This window comes from Bipolaris zeicola (genome assembly GCF_000523435.1).
Source record: "Bipolaris zeicola 26-R-13 unplaced genomic scaffold scaffold_60, whole genome shotgun sequence".
Taxonomy (NCBI): domain Eukaryota; kingdom Fungi; phylum Ascomycota; class Dothideomycetes; order Pleosporales; family Pleosporaceae; genus Bipolaris; species Bipolaris zeicola.
In genome coordinates this window covers 118,260-134,111 of record NW_006912109.1, presented here as the reverse complement: position 1 = coordinate 134,111, position 15,852 = coordinate 118,260, and the positions used below count along the sequence as shown (strand labels likewise).

General features: G+C 50.9%; 8 protein-coding genes across 8 annotated transcripts; 3 read left to right on the top strand and 5 right to left on the bottom strand.

Moving 5' to 3' along the window:
* Positions 1-238: 238 nt before the first annotated feature.
* Positions 239-1,471, bottom strand: COCCADRAFT_94259 (uncharacterized protein; the record flags this gene model as incomplete). Its single annotated transcript, XM_007713419.1, has 1 exon — positions 239-1,471. One exon carries the CDS (start codon positions 1,469-1,471, stop codon positions 239-241), a length of 1,233 nt encoding a protein of 410 aa, XP_007711609.1.
* On the bottom strand, positions 1,468-1,671 carry COCCADRAFT_94244 (uncharacterized protein; the record flags this gene model as incomplete). Its single annotated transcript, XM_007713418.1, has 1 exon — positions 1,468-1,671. One exon carries the CDS (start codon positions 1,669-1,671, stop codon positions 1,468-1,470), a length of 204 nt encoding a protein of 67 aa, XP_007711608.1.
* A 380-nt stretch (positions 1,672-2,051) lies between these two features.
* On the bottom strand, positions 2,052-3,948 carry COCCADRAFT_4475 (GMC oxidoreductase; the record flags this gene model as incomplete). Its single annotated transcript, XM_007713377.1, has 2 exons — positions 2,052-3,733; positions 3,789-3,948. The coding sequence occupies 2 exons, from the start codon at positions 3,946-3,948 to the stop codon at positions 2,052-2,054; spliced, it is 1,842 nt and encodes a 613-aa protein (XP_007711567.1).
* Positions 3,949-5,397: 1,449 nt separating this feature from the next.
* On the bottom strand, positions 5,398-5,769 carry COCCADRAFT_94243 (uncharacterized protein; the record flags this gene model as incomplete). The annotated part of the gene is made up of 1 exon (XM_007713417.1): positions 5,398-5,769. The coding sequence occupies one exon, from the start codon at positions 5,767-5,769 to the stop codon at positions 5,398-5,400; it is 372 nt and encodes a 123-aa protein (XP_007711607.1).
* A 533-nt stretch (positions 5,770-6,302) lies between these two features.
* On the top strand, positions 6,303-7,734 carry COCCADRAFT_94296 (uncharacterized protein; the record flags this gene model as incomplete). Its single annotated transcript, XM_007713416.1, has 4 exons — positions 6,303-6,467; positions 6,537-6,669; positions 6,722-7,082; positions 7,146-7,734. The coding sequence occupies 4 exons, from the start codon at positions 6,303-6,305 to the stop codon at positions 7,732-7,734; spliced, it is 1,248 nt and encodes a 415-aa protein (XP_007711606.1).
* A 1,266-nt stretch (positions 7,735-9,000) lies between these two features.
* Positions 9,001-11,166, bottom strand: COCCADRAFT_4473 (uncharacterized protein; the record flags this gene model as incomplete). The annotated part of the gene is made up of 2 exons (XM_007713376.1): positions 9,001-9,501; positions 9,574-11,166. The coding sequence occupies 2 exons, from the start codon at positions 11,164-11,166 to the stop codon at positions 9,001-9,003; spliced, it is 2,094 nt and encodes a 697-aa protein (XP_007711566.1).
* Positions 11,167-11,933: 767 nt separating this feature from the next.
* COCCADRAFT_4472 (uncharacterized protein) lies at positions 11,934-13,914 on the top strand (the record flags this gene model as incomplete). The annotated part of the gene is made up of 3 exons (XM_007713375.1): positions 11,934-12,401; positions 12,607-13,066; positions 13,115-13,914. 3 exons carry the CDS (start codon positions 11,934-11,936, stop codon positions 13,912-13,914), a joined length of 1,728 nt encoding a protein of 575 aa, XP_007711565.1.
* Positions 13,915-14,537: 623 nt separating this feature from the next.
* Positions 14,538-15,679, top strand: COCCADRAFT_4471 (uncharacterized protein; the record flags this gene model as incomplete). Its single annotated transcript, XM_007713374.1, has 3 exons — positions 14,538-14,904; positions 14,969-15,450; positions 15,566-15,679. The coding sequence occupies 3 exons, from the start codon at positions 14,538-14,540 to the stop codon at positions 15,677-15,679; spliced, it is 963 nt and encodes a 320-aa protein (XP_007711564.1).
* Positions 15,680-15,852: the final 173 nt, after the last annotated feature.

Here is a 15,852-nt window from a genome sequence, read left to right as displayed (position 1 = left end):
CGTAGTTAGGGTAAAGATTCGAGCAGGAAGTCTGTACTCAAACCTCGGGGTTTCAGCTCTGAGATCTATGACGGGTATATGTTGTGTATGTGTGCCAAGGGGAGTGGTATATTTTAGACGGGGTTATAGGAAGACTTGTTTATTTCGTGGGTATATCGTAACGGGTATAATCAGGCTATCCACCATCCACCGTCTTTTTTTTTCATGTACACAGGGCGTGGGCAAACAGTTCAAAGCACTATATCACCATCTCGCCCTGTTCCTCGTCCCCAACACCAGCCTCATCGCCTGGATCCCCTTCCTCATCCAAATCTTCGAGAGGATACGTTAATATAGCAGCGACATTACCCAGTCCCTCCAACCTCTTGCCACTCTCGTGTAATGAGCTAAGAACCCTTACCTCACCACCTTCCACGTCTCGTACTTGGTCAACCAGCTTGACCCATCTCCTTCGCTCCTTTACGTTTTGCGCACGGAAAAGTACATTGTTGATTAGAAGCACGCCGCCGCCTCTCCCGACAGCTCCCTTGGCAACTGCACGTTCCACCTCGCGGGGACCGTACCATGCGCGGCCATCGTCGAGGCGCATGAGTGTGTTGAATTTGTCCATGAGGGCCGTCTCACGGGCGAATTTGGTGTCGGAGAGTTTTGCGGTAATGGCTGGAGAGGAAAGGACCTCGTTTAGAGAATGTATATGGGCTGACGAGGAATGCGCGACGATGATGGAGGGTATTAAAGCCATTAGCGGCTTGTTTGTTGTTCTTGTTGCTTCTTCTTTGATGTACTGAAGAAAGGCTGTGGCGACGAAGCCGGGGCTGGCGAGGAGCAAGGGAAGTGTTTTGCCTTGTGTCGAGTTTGAAGCATTTGGGAGGTCGATTTGGCGGAGGAGCGTAGAGAGGGTGGTGGAAAAGAAGCGCTCCATGCCTTTGCTGTGGCCATCGACGCCACCCCTGCGTTTCCTGGGCACAGGTACTTCGACCTTCTGGCGCAGAATAGTCTGGTGTTCTGTAATCATGCATATGTTTGCGACGCCTTCGCCCAGCACGACTGCCCATAGCTCTGCGCGTTTCGAGGCGTCGCATGCCTCCTTGAGCTGCTCAAGAGCGATGCTGTCCCAACCATCTGCCTTTTCTATTGTGAACTTGCGGTTGAGCTCCAGGTCCAGCGTGTGGTGCTGCCCCAGCTTGACGTGCTCATTTTCCTTTGCGACGCGGCCAGACACATGCAGCTGTTCGGAGCCAATATCAAAGTCGGTCGAGGTAACGGTGATGGTGAGGTCAAGGGTAATGCGCTGCGACGAGGTGGAGCCGGCATCAGATGTCTTTGAGACACGGCGCACTGCTTTCGCGCGGATCTGGTCGTGCTCCTGGATGAGGTTGTAGGCATGCCACATATCCTCAGGTTCCTCAGGCAGCAGCGTGGCGAAGCCGGCGCCTGTCTTGTGTTCAATCTGGCTCTTGAGCAGCTTCATGGCGGAGCAGTGCACCAGGCGGCTCTGGTGTGTTGCTGCAGTGATGTATGGCAGCGCACATACATGGAGTATGGTGGAGTTAACTTTTGCCTGGTAATGACGCAACCATGGATGGAGGGGCGATCGTAGCCCCCACGCCTGACCCTGAGCGTGGGGGCTCGAGACCAACCCTGATAAAGTTTGTACCTCGCATCCTGCATCAGCCCTTCTTTGGTCCCCTCATGCTTACATACATATGTATGCACATGTAAGTATAGTCAGGACGCTAACACGATACTTTCGCATCAACGGAAATACACGCCCCGCGCCTGATACGGGCACTCTGTCTAAACGACCACTCACCACCCTAGACGCGTATAAGCGGAAATTCCAAGACCGAACGCAAGGATTGCATTATGTTGCTTACAAGCTCTTCGCAAATAGTGTGTGACATACTTATATATCGAGCACCTTGGCAGCATCATTCAGGTCACACCACCGTCAGGTCAACAAATTAAAATACGCTGCATGAGTGCAATTACAAAAAACCTATTTACAAGAATTCCGCAAACTCAAATCCACTCCACCTGCTTTACCTTTCCTACCTCGCCTTGATGATATCCGCAGCCTTCTCACCAATACCATACATGGTGGCCTGGAGATGGCAAGATGGGATGAGGGGGATGATTGAAGCATCGACAACAGACAAGTGCTGAGTTCCATACACGAGCAGCTTGTCGCTGACACAGCCACCATCCTTCTCAGCCATCATGGAGCAAGTACCCGCAGGGTGAACAAGGGAAGGTTGAAGCATGGATTGCTTGAGGAGAGCGTCGAAAATCTCCTTGTCCGTCTTGAACTGCGCACCAGGAACTGTCTCGCTGATCTTGTAGCTCTTGAGCTCGGGGCGCGCCCACACGCTACGGAAAAAGCGGAGACCGATCGACATGATCAGACGGTCCACAGGGTTCACAAAGGCATTGAATGCAACATCGGGAGCTCCGTTGGGGTTCTTGGCATTGATGGTGATGCTACCACGCGAGAGGGGCTTCTCAATACCGATAAGGGCGTAGCTACCATCGGCAGCCAGTGTCATTTCAGTAGCGGCTGCGTCCTTACGTGCAAGCAAGTTGGCAAGAACCTTGCGCTGCTTTGCATATCCCGCCGCGAGCTTGGAGTTCTTCTTATAGATGCTGGGAAGGAAGTCGGTAGCCTTCTGACCGTTCACCATGTCGATGAGGGCCTGGGTGTTGTTGGTAGTGTCAGAAAGGGGGATGAAGGCAAGTGCGTTGCCACGAGCATACGTGTAGGGACCCGTCTTGTACTGCTCGTACTCCTTCCAGGCAGAAGCGTTGAAAGTAGCATTGGTGTTTAGTGACTGGAGGTTAGGGAAGAAGTTGGACGTTGTGTTGAAGATGGCTGTGGCGTATGGGTGGTCCTGGAAGTTGGCGCCTACGGAATCGAGCTCAACCCTGGTCTTGATGCCCGCAGCTTGCAACACAGCTCTGGGACCAACACCACTAAGCTGGAGAATCTTTGGAGTTTGGATAGCACCGGCAGCAAGGATGACCTCCTTTTTGGCGTAGAAGCAAGTAGTCTTGCCTGTCTTGTCGGTCACCTCGACACCTTGGGCCATGGGCTTTGGTCGGTCATCGAGGATGACCCTCTTGGCAGTGGCGCCCGTGATGATGTGCAGGTTACGGCGCCTCTGGATGGGGTCGTAGTATGCATAACGCGCGTGGGCACGACGTCCAGTGGTCGCGTCCATGGTATTGGGGTACCAAGAAACACCATAAGCCTCCCCAGCATTTCCGTCGACTGGCACATGAACACCACTAGCCTTCCATGCTGCCCAGTAAGCCTTAATATCTTGATACTGGGTTGATGTGATGGAGACAGTGAGCGGTCCATGGCCGTAGGTCGAGGGGTCAAAGGTGATGTTGAAGTCACGGATAGTCTTTTCAGAAGGAGGCTGGAAGGTAGTGCCCTTGATGAAGTATGGCTCCATTCCCTCCCAGCCCCAACCCTTGTTACCAAGGGCCTCCCACGCATCATAATCAGCAGCAGCACCACGGTCATACACCATGCCGTTGATGACTGAACCGCCACCCAGGACCTTTGCTGCTATAACTGGGAATGAGCCATTGCCAAGACCAGGTTCCGCCACCGACGTGTAGTTCTCCCAAATCAGCCCGTTGGCAGAGGTGAGATCATTGGCCTTCCATGGAATCTTGGTCGAGGGCGTGTCAACATTGTCACCAGCCTCAATGACAAGAACAGTCTCTATTTCGCGAGTGTGAGCAGGTATATGTTTATCGTGCTCTGGTGGGATACATACTGCGCGAGTCTTCACTAAGACGGTTGGCTACAATCAAGCCAGTGACACCTCCACCAACAATGACATAGTCGTATTGTTGGTTGTATGCCGCACCAAGAACGGGCGACACAAAGACAGCAACGAGCTGGACAGCGACAGCCAAGCGTGAGAAAGCAGGCATCTTGACGCACAAAAATGAAGATTAGTCTATTAACGAATGTACGTATGGGTCGGTCTGGTGTGGTACTTCAAGAATGTGCAGGCAATATATGCTTTATACGGGCCGAACTGTTCGCTGAATCGTTGCTTGCATAGGTCGAGAGCTCGTCCGCCACGTGGGAAATGGTGGGTGCGGCCTTATCCCTCCGACATAGAAAATACTTATTTGGACGACTCGCTAAGCCAGGGAGATAATGCTTAATTGATGCATTGGGTGCAGCCATGCTTGACTGCATGTACCTATTCGTTCTAGAGGAACAGAATGGGGTGATGTGAAAGGGGACGTCTCAATAGATGTGATCCTACAGCCGGACATGCAAAGCGTACGTGCCCCTGGCTGCACCGTGACGCTTTGGGAGGCCTGTCAGGCACCGGTGGGACCCGGTCCACGGAACCAAGGGCAATTCAATTCTTACCAAAGGATGGGTTTCAGTGGATAGATACTGCGGCCTATGCACCCAATGGAGGGATCTTCGGCAGTAGAAGCGGTAGGCACTGAAGGCGAGCCTGCATGTTCTGGCCAATCTTACTTTCGCCAACTAGTGCGCCACCCCCGCTACAGACTGGGTCCAAGGAAGAAACTTCAGTTTCGAACGATGATGCGCTTGGGTTTAAGCGACATGTGAGGCTCCCGTAGCAACGGCAGAGGCGTCCACAACGGCGGCTGAGGCGCCACAAACAACATTGCCATGTATGCGTATGGGAAACAGGTTATTAAATAATGGCCATGGGAAGCCAGTAGTGCGTGTCGGAGATTTTACGCAGAATAGCTGCAGATTGCATGTCAACCTTGGATACAGCTAGGTGCTACAGGAATACTTTTCGCTGCGTAATCCTCGTCTGCCGTGTGTGGTTAAGGCGCTCGGCAAGCTAATGTGCCGATTCGTCCATGTGGTATGTAATGTCACTTGGATCCTTAGGGCTGGTCGCCTTTCCAGTAGTAACTGTTGCCAGTTGGCCGGATCAACAACGCCGCGTGTCCCCTGTAATCTACAATACATCCCTACTTACACGGGCAACCCACGCGACCCTGATGCGAACGTGTATGGCCTGTATGCACGTGTGCACCTTCAAGTGGTGGTTGCCACAACCACGCATTCACCAAAAGGAACACGGGCCGTCTCCAAGATTAGAGGATAGTCTCGGTATTGAATCGGCAGGGCAAATATGGGGGGCGGTCACCCAATGGCTGTGTGGCCGGCAGTGGTCCGCCTCAGCTTATTTTGCCGTGCCGTCTTCTTCTCACCCTGAGGTTTTGCATAGACTCAGCTAGCTTCGGACGTTGATGCTAACTGCGGATGGTGGACGTGAGAATAGGCTGAGTGAGTGGGGGGTGTTTTTTTTGGGGGGGAGGGGGGGTGTTGCGATACCATGAGCTGATGGGCTTCTGGCTTCTAGCTTCATGATGCTTCTATACGCGGATAGACTTGACAAGGTGAGGTTCGCTTGGGGATGCCGGAAGATGGAATGGACAGCAGAAGCAATATTGTGGCGTCTTCTCCAAGGCGTTAGGAGAAAAGAGGGAGACGGAAACGACGCGGAGTTTTGTGTGGTGGCTTTGGCTACGGAATAAAGCGGCCGTAGCGGACGCTAACGAGGCTGACCCCACTAGCGTCCTATGGCTCTCCCGCTCCCATCGTGCCATCTCATCGTGCGACGAGTCGTAAAGGCATCCGCACCACCGCGAACCATGGATTTGTGCCTGATTTGCCCGCATACGCTCTGTGCCGACCGCCTGGTAAACACTGCTGTCTGTAAACCACGTTGCACCACTGTTGCGCATTGTGTCATGCATCAATGACAGGACTTGGTCTACGACATCCGCTGTCTCTGTCATGGAAATCCCACCTACACAGTGACATGATTCCCCCGTTTCCGTACATGTGATGACCCGTCTGCTATGCATTCTCTTGATTCATGGATACTCGACCACCCTGGACCCCTTCTCCAATTGGACCGGCTTGCAGTGCGCATGGTCTCGTTTATGCACAAACACAGCCTGGGTCAGCTCATTAGCTTTGATGTAAGGATGCGTATGTATCGCAAAGCTCCGAGCCGGCTCGTTTCGAGAACCGCTCTGGAGCGCTTGTACGGGCCTTCTATGATCGATCTGGCCCTTCCACCCGCCTCTGCAGCTGGTCGACTTTGGACTCACGCTTTGCTCAGTCGGACGCGGTGCGGCCAACATACTAACAGAGTTGGGCCTGAATCCAAGTACACGTACATGATATATCCTTACGTACACCACAGACTCCGAATGGACGTTTCTGCCTTTTCTTTTTCTTCTTGATTCCGACCGTCCCACCCCGGCACGATATGGATCCAGTCACCCAGCAATGGCCCAATCGGCGGCTCGAAGTCCTGATACCAATGTGGTCGATGTCGCTGATCGCTACCGTGTTTCTTGTATGGAGAATCATCTACGGCTTTTCTCGATCTCGCAGATTCATGACTAGTGATTATCTGTTGATCGTCGCAGGTGTAAGTCTTACTTTTCAGCCCTACACCTGTTCCCACGGCAGTTCACAGTTCTAACCTGAACCCTTGCAGGCTCTCAATATCACTGCAACATCCTTTACCCAGGTTATCACAGACAATGGACTGGGTCGCCATATTATGGACCCTACTGTCTTGCCTAATATCTTGAGATATAGCCACTATCTATGGATCACTCAGATCGTCAGTACGTTTGTCAAGACATTCATCATAAACGTATATGCTGACTGTGTTCGCAGACATCATTGCTGTGGCATTTTTGAAGTGGTCCATTTGTGCATGGCTGCTCATCCTCAACTTTTCTAGGATCTACCAAGTCATTATCTGGGCGTCCATCCTGATGGTCACAGCCCTGAACTTCTTGGCCCCTGTCTTTACATTGTTTGGATGCACACCATTGGAGAAGAACTGGAACTTTGGATATAAAGGAGAGAGTCACTGCTGGGCCAAAGGCACTCTCCCACAGTCCTACGCCCAGGGCATCAGTAATATTATTACTGATGTTGTTTACATGGCTGCACCTCTGATCTATCTATCACACGTGCAACTGAACCGACGAACTCAGTGGGGGATTCGTATTGTTTTTCTGCTCAGTATCCCGTAAGTCCAAACACGTCAAAAACTACTAGAATCCCCTCCAATTAACACTTAATCTCCTCTCAGCGCCACAATATGCTCCATCTTCAAGACTATTGAGCTCAAAACCATCGTCTCAACCAGAGATCCAACATGGGACGGAGTACCATTGACCGTCTGGTCCGGCGCCGAACTCTCCCTCGGCATCATAATCGCATCGCTCCCACCTCTTCGCAAAGCCTTTGATCACTTCTTCTCCAAGATTCTCCCATCGACCCTGACTGGCTCAGGCAGGACCCCAGCCTACGGGTACGGCGGCCACTCTACCATCGGAGGTGGCGCCGCAGGAAGCAACGGCATCCCCTTGAAGAACTTCCAAGGCAGCAAAGCCTACCATTCGCGTATTCCCGGCGAAAGCGTCCTCGACGACGAAAGCGACCGCGCCATCCTCACCGACGAAGAAGAACATAAGGGCCCCGGTATCATGAAGAGTATGGACGTCGAAGTGCGAATCAGCGAACATGGTCCCCCCTCAGGACTGCACCCCGCCAGCGAGAGCAGCAGATCAAGCGGCGACGCACCGCCCATCACGAAAACTTTTGAGTCCCCACAAATCGACTGGTCGAGCCCGCACATTGAGAGCGGAAGCGGCGGTCCTGGTCCTCGCGTACGATGAACGAAAAACAAACCCCCTATCTATATACCCCCATTTTCATCATTTTGACTTCTGTCACGTTTTATATACCAATTTTTCTTTTCTATCCTGGGATGGGTGTCCGCGCGCCCCCTCCCTTTCTAAGGAGGAGGGAGCTGGAAAAATAAAGAAAAACAGGGTAATGGATGTGTACGTAAAGGCATCTACGGGGACCTATCCTTTTGTGTATAACCTGCATTTCTTTTGTTCTTGTTCTCAAAATATCTATTGGATATTATCATGATTCTGGTCAGAGAGAAAAATAAAACAGAGATGAAAACGCAGAAGCTGGTGTTTTTGCAGATTTTGGATACCCCCCCTTCCCATTTTTTTTCTTTTGGTTTGACAGGATAGCAGTGGTGGAATTGAAAAGACGTCAAGGACATATGGTAATACTTAGTTGTATTGAAAGTCATATAACTAGCTGTTTTTCGCTACTTCTTTGGCAGACATCCACACGCATGCTATGAATCCATCCATTTCTATCGTAACATACAGTACAACATTGCGCCATGAAGTTCGACCTGCAGCGCCAAATTCCAGACTGCAGTTGTAGTGACATACAGAGAAGCGAATACGATGGGGGCTTGGCGGGAGACTATGTAACTAGGTTCGCTACACCATGTTGGTCCCTAATAGCCACGTCTGCCTAGTATAGGAATTCTTCCTTGGCTTTGTAACACTGTCAAAGCGCCGACTATCACTTAAGCCGGACCGGGCTCGGAGTAGAACGCCGACACCGTATCGCATATTCGACCTGTAACCCGGTGGCTGTAAACTTTCTTTATTATTTAAGGTTATTCGCAGCAGTCAGCAGTATTCCGAGTGGCGGCTTACTACCCAGGGGAACATGGTCCAATGAAGAAGTAAATAGCGCATGCGATAACAGAGACGGGTTAATATTAAGGGGTTGTTGATACGTGAACCAGATAAGACCGTTATTATCGTCATATATGTTGTAGCAGATTTTGTGCGTGATAAGTATAAATATTTGCATATAGCATCTACCTCGTATCTTCGTGAACATTAGGTCGTTTCTATAAGAGCCGTGTTAATCATTTAGGCATCAACATCGCATCATGTGAATGAAAAAAAATAGAGGGCAGCCCGACAAATAGTGCCCTAGCCCAAAGTCGTAGTGGTGAGGCGACTCCAAAAGTTTATGTAGGTTCGCTACCACGGTGCTGGTTCTGGCGTTGGAGGCGGCCGTATTCGCTACTACACAAGAGACGGTGACAGACGGCAAGATCATGGTTCGCGAATCTCAATCATCGTGTTCCCCCTCTTTATACCAGGCTCTACCTTTTCTGACTCTTGGCTCTCATCGTCGACCAAAGTCCCCATCCGCATCAGTCCGCTCTGTCGCCCTTCGCCCATTCTTTGTACCATGCGTTGAATATTAGGGTGGCTAGGCTGTGGTCTTCCACCCGACAATCTCCTTGGTACTGCATAATTTGCACCCAACCTCGTGCGCATAGCCTCTTGTGTAGACAGCGTACGATTGACATGACCGCGTGGAGATACGTTCTCATCGTCTAGGAGTTTCTTTTTGTCCTTTTTGGGTGAGATGAAGCGCCAGAGCTCTTTGGTCTTTTGCGCCCAGATGCTGTAGCCATATTTGGTGGAAAGAAAACCGATGATACTGAAGAAGGGTATACATATGGCGACGAGGACCACTGCAAAGTTTGTGAAACCCGCTTTCTCAGGCATGTTTGTCATGCCGAAAATGGAGGTGACAAAAGTAAGGGGCTGTCAGGGATGTCAGTAAGCTTTCTTTGCTATTTTAACACACTCTACACCCTGATGCTTTTCTAGACTTACCATGAAGAACAAGTTGACAATGGTAAGGACTTTGATGTTGTAGCCTTGGTGCACGGTAACATCTGCTAATTCCACAGACTTCCGGGACTCTTGGATACTCGTACCTGAGAAGAGTTGTTCCTGCAGCGTCTCAATTTCATGTCTTCTTTCATTATTCTCTGCTATGATTGTCCGAAGCTCCTTCATTTCTCGCTCAAACTGCAATCTTAGTAAGCGCAGGCGACGTCTCCAATGTTCGTTCCGCGGAGATTCTTCAAACAGCGGCCACAACATCTTATTCCTTCCCTCCCAGATATCTTCAGTAAAGGTATCCTCAAAAGCATCGATCATGGATTTGATGCTATTGTTGACACTGCCCAGGGTCTGGTGGGCGTAGAAATACCGGCGTGTCCAGGTAAAATCCTTATCTTCGAAAAGCCGATTTTGCCGCAATTTCTCGTCAAACAAGAAGCCTAGCGGGGGAGTAACGAGCTCGGTGATGCGCTTGTATATCTCGTCGTATCTCTTTCTCGCATCTCGGTACTCGGTCAAAAGAGAATGCAGAAAAGCCTCCGCGCCGTTGAGAAACTTGTGACCACTCTCAAACGTATAGGGGGTTCCTTGCGTTGGCTGTGATTTCCAGTCGGGAAAACACTCCAATTGGAGGACTTGGTACGGTGACCAGATGTCATGGACCCATCCGAAACGGGTTTTGGCACGTCTTGCCCGATTACGGATGCGGCGAGGGTTCTCATCATGAAGGACTAGTGCAACGATGGCGCTGCATCGGGCCAAGGGAATGTGGTGTTCGGAATCACCACTTGTCTTGTCAGCGAGCTGCCATTGCATCGGTTTGCACTCCTCTCCAACAATTGTGTAATACTCAAAATTGAAGAAGAAAGTGTTTTGGTGCTTAGGGTCCTCATCAAAAGCCCTGAACATATGCGCAGAAGACGCGTCCGTCTCAACGAGTTTTTGGAAAAGCTCGTCCATATCGAAGGCTTTGTGCAGAGTTAGATGTAGGGCGCCGAATAGAATGGGCGAAGGTTCGCGCGCAATGGTGATGCGCCCTACCACAACTTCGTCATCATGTTTGTGGATTTCCTTGAGTGATTCCCAGATTTGATGTGCATTGGACATGTCGTTATCGGGACTAGCAGCCTCGATTAGTTTCGGGACACCATTCTGGCCGACGCTGTAGACTTGAAAATGAGAGTAATGGCTGCGATCTTCTGGATTTCCATCTTGTTGAAATAGGTGAGGCTGTTTGGAAAGTTTTACAGGATCAGAGAGGATGGGTGCTAATATCTCTCTGCCGTGCAAGCCCCAGGAGTGATTCTTGAGATGATCGCGGAGGTGCTCATGGTCGAACGAGTGGGCCGGGAGCTCGGCCTGGACGAAGAAATCATCTTCGTCGTCGTCGCTGTCGTCTGAAAGTGTTGATGTATCGGCAAAGACGGTGTCGCCACCGAGCCGGGTGGAGCTGCGACGCAGGTGGGTAGCATCGGATGGTTTGAAGATGTCATTAGTCGAGAGACTGTTTAGCAAGGCGTCATGCGAGCGCTGCAGCGACTCCAGCTGCTGTTTCAGCACCTCGAGTTCTGTCTCAGCCATCTGCCTGACCTGTCGCTATGTGATGTGGCCTCGAGAAGGCAGATGGTAAAGACCGAGGTCGTGAAGCTTATGTCGCCTAGCAATAGTGATTGCTTTCTTGGCCCCCACCCAACTTTGCTGCAGGCCCAGCCTTCTGTTGAGTGGTCGACTACTTTCATCCAATCTCTACACAAGCCACGGTGGAGCGGACGCATGAGCCTCACCCAGAAGGGGGGCGATTGACCTTGAGCGGTCGTTGCAACAGGCAATCATGAGAATGCGAATTCGATGGTGACGCTCACCGCCCTTTCTGTTCGCCAAGAATCCTGAAAATCCGGTGCGTGCGGATCCTAAAGCACAGAGCGAAAGTGCTTGACCAACAACCTACGCGAGTGACGACGGATCCGCTGTATGCAAAGTGAGATGGCTGGTTATCGCCTCCACCACGGGGGCGGGTGAAGGAGCCGGCGAGGCACACGCCAAGAGCCGCCTGGATGCATGTGCAAGTGCGTGTCCAAATCCCCACCCAAGCGCTCCATTCTCGCCACCATTTCGCAACCCAACTGGCAGTGCTATGTGTCTAGATTCTACAGCGCCGCCTAGAAGACCAAGCGAACAGTCTAGTACATGGAAATCGACCAATGCAGATAGACCAGGAACAGCTCCGCCCGCCCATGCGCCATTGGTGCTCGCTTACCCACCCCAATCCACAAAATTCCCCGATGCTACTCACGCATTTTATGCCTTTCAACTCGCAGCCGTTGCCAGCCGGGCGTTGAAGAGCTACAATGCCCTCCACAGGCGTCTATTTCTGGCTGTCCCTCCCGGTAGTGTTGGTGGCCCTCATCTATCAGCTTGGACTACCGGCTTTCATTGGTGATCGACTCCCAAACTTGCGCGTCACGACTCATTGCTATAAGTCTGTCAAAACCTTGTCTCCGGAGCTATTACACCTAGATTGTTTTACAGTCAACGACGGTCTTTTCTCAAGTGTCTTCGCCGGTGATGCTTCTTCCGATGAAGTCAAGGAGGCGCGTACTGGATACGTGTACCCAGGCTTGTGGGACGGGCACGGCCATCTAATACAGTTTGGAGAGTCTCTAGACTCTGTGAGCTTGTTTGGTGCAAGCTCAATGGCTGAAGTCCAGGAAAGGCTACTTGAGTACAAAGCGGGCCGTCCCGATGAGGGCACAAGCGATCAGTGGCTGAGGGGCGTAGGCTGGGATCAGACGCACTTCGGACAGTGGCCAACCTCAGTACGTGTTACCAATACCTTGATGAGCCAATCACCCCTAAACAAAAATATGCGTCGAATTCCGTGGTGTCTCACGAAATCATTCGTGGTGGAACAATCACAATGGTCATATATCGCGATTACTTTTGCTAGACACTATGCGTACTCGTCGCAGGATTCTTGTTTGATGCCGTGATTGCCGAGATTGCTTGCTGACATAACGGTAGTCAGATCTAGAAATATCTAAAGACTTCAAAGACCTCTATATAATGCTGGACCGGGTGGATGTTCATTGCATCTGGGTTTCTGAAAAGGTACTCGGCCTTCTTCCCTTGCCACTGCCAGATGTGCCTGGCGGTGAGATACCTGAGAAGGGTGTGTTCTGCGACAATGCCATGGACATCGTTCTGGAACACTATCCCAAGCCCGACGCAGCGCGGAAGACTAAGTTCATCAAAGCTGCGATGGCCAACTTGAACCAGTATGGTATTGTGGGGATGCACGATGCTGGAGTTGTTCCACGAGACCTGAAGCTATACGAGAAGCTCGCAAATGACGAAGACTGGACTGTTAGGGTAAACGCCATGATTGAATGCGACACTAGGAACACCTTTTGTCCGGAGGCGGTGGAGAAGATTAGCATGCCAAACGGAAAATTCCAAGTCAAGAGTGTGAAACTCTTCGCAGGTATGTAATAGTTGTTGCCTATCTAAGAGAAACGCTGACATGACAAAGATGGGGCACTGGGCAGCTGGGGCAGCGCAATGCTCGAACCTTATAGCGACAAACCCACGTCATCGGGCTCGCTCCTTGTCAATGAAACCGCATTGTCAGAAGTCACGCTCAAGTGGGCCGAGCAGGGATACCAAGTCAACATTCATGCCATAGGGGACCTTGCGAACAGGCTCGCCGTTGACGCTTTTGAGGCTGCCTTGAAAAAGGTGTGCCCCGATGTTACTCCCTACGAATGCCAATCACAACGTCGTTTCCGGATTGAACATTTCCAAATCATCCACCCGGATGATCAGGTCCGAGTTAAAGAGCTTGGTATCATCCCCTCTATACAACCTACACACGCAACCTCAGACATGGAGTATGCGGAAACTAGGCTTGGCCGCCAGCGTACAAGCGACTCTGCATATCGTATGCGTTCAATGGTATCTCAGGGGCTGGTTCTAGGCAGTGATTTTCCGGTTGAGCCTGCCAGCATCTTTGAGGGTATATACGCGGCCACCACGCGACGGAGCCCAAGAACAGGTCTAGATGCGGACGGCGGCAAGACTGGTTGGTATCCTGAAGAAAGACTCAATTTCGAACAAGCACTGAAGGGTTTTACCGTTAACCCTGCATACGCCGCATTTCTAGAAGGCAAAGCTGGTGTCATCAAAGTGGGGGCGTACGCCGACTGGATTGTTGTCGACGAGGACTTGGAGAGAATGGATTTTGAATCATTACGGAAGGCAACAGTAAGGGAAACGTGGGTTGGCGGGAAACTGGTCTACCAAAGGCCCAGCGACGGACAAGTTCCCCATTAAATGCACCAAAAAACAACACCCGCCCGCGAATCTCTCCACCCCCACGTCTCGAATGACATGCTCGGGTTGTCCCGACGTATCAAATTGCTTGGTGTTTCTGGCGGCTCTGGCGGCTCTTATGATCTCCCACGTAACGATCGCCTTTACTTCTGTTCTAGACCAACTCTAGAAGCAAGCAGTGGTATCTGATTTGCTTTCACGTAGGTATCGGAGCTGCAGAATGCAATATTTCCCCGCTTTCAAGGTCAAACTCTGCAACCCTGCTGCAAACACTTATGTTCAATGCACAATAAACCCCACGTATTCGTATTTTATCGCCGAATTCCCTTGGTCTAACCTGAAACTCTCACATGACCAGCATGGTGCTCATGTATGCTTGACCAACCAGCGCCACTAGATTGATGCTTATTATTTTGACCAAGTGGTTTACACCGGAAAGAGTTTGCTAGCTTTCACCCACGCACCCCACGCGCCTCACTCTTGAAACTTGATGCCTAATGGTGGATCGCGATAACTTGGATACATAAGACATTTGCTATTTTGACCGCTGCTGCAATTTTGACTCCTATCTTACACATTACCAATAAAAGGATACCAAGAAAGCACCTTGTTGAACATTCAATATGACGACCACTCAACTTCCCTCAACTACCAATGTATCCAAGCCAACGCCCTTGGCCAAGACACTCATAGTTACCCCACCTGTCACTCCAAATGGAACGAGCGCAGCAGCACACCAGCTAGTAGCTGAGATAAGAGATATTCACTCCAGGCTCAGTGAGCTGTCGTCATTAGCGCCCTCACACTCAGTCAACACCCTCTTGACACGTCTGGTAAATCTATGTGTGGTGCCTTATAGCGCCGAATTCACCACCTACTTCTTCAACATAGCGGGTGTAGAGCAGCTCTGTGACAAGTTACGTCCAATATGTTCCGAGGCCGAGGGCGAGCTAGAAAAGTTCCACGCAGAGCGAATGTTAAGAGAACTGGGTATGTCACCATCATGCAAAACTTTCCCCTAGAGAGAAAAGAAAATACTAATATCTCCGCAAAGACACTAGCCAAGAAGCGGCCTCGACTGCCATCCTCCAATCATTCCCTTACTACGACAACTACGTTGACCTCTCCCGCCTGGAAGCCTCCCTCATCAACGCCTTCGCCTCCTCCCCACCAACCTCCATTGCCTTCATCGGCTCAGGCCCTCTACCTCTGACATCCCTATGCTTTCTATCCCAATATCCCACCGCACACATTCACAACATCGACCGTGACGACACTGCCCTGCGTCTCAGCGCCGCTCTATGCACTAAACTTGGGTTCTCGAAACGCATGAGTTTTACGAACGAAGATATCACACAGGAAGATCCTGGGGCCGAGGTTTCATGGACGAAGTCACAAGTTGTGTTCTTGGCTGCGCTCGTGGGAACTGATACGCGATCTAAGTTGGAGATTCTGAGGGATTTGGCTGCGAGGTTACAGCCGGGATGTTTGGTTGTGGCGAGGAGCGCGAGGGGGATGAGGAGTGTGCTTTATCCCGTAAGTTATCGTCACCCTTTTCTTTTTGGACATATGGAAGGATGTCCCTTTGCAATCAACAATGCGCGCAAAACAATTGTTCTGGATATCTATTCGCTGACTGGGCCGAAATTAGATCCTACAACTCTCAGAGGACTTGCAAGCGATTGGACTGGAAATGCTGGCTGAGCTGCACCCGTGGACGAATGTTGTAAATTCTGCTATTATACTTCGTGTAAGGGAGAGGTAAATGCGGCCAAGTACTGACTACGGAGATGGAATGTACACAAAGAGTTCACCAAATCCAGAACACACTCTTCGCAAGCTCGAGGATTCTATCGCGCAGAACCTTGGTATCTCCTTTGGGTTTAGTCGCCCCCCGTTGGGGATCTTAAAGAAACGTTCAAACGACAACAACGATAT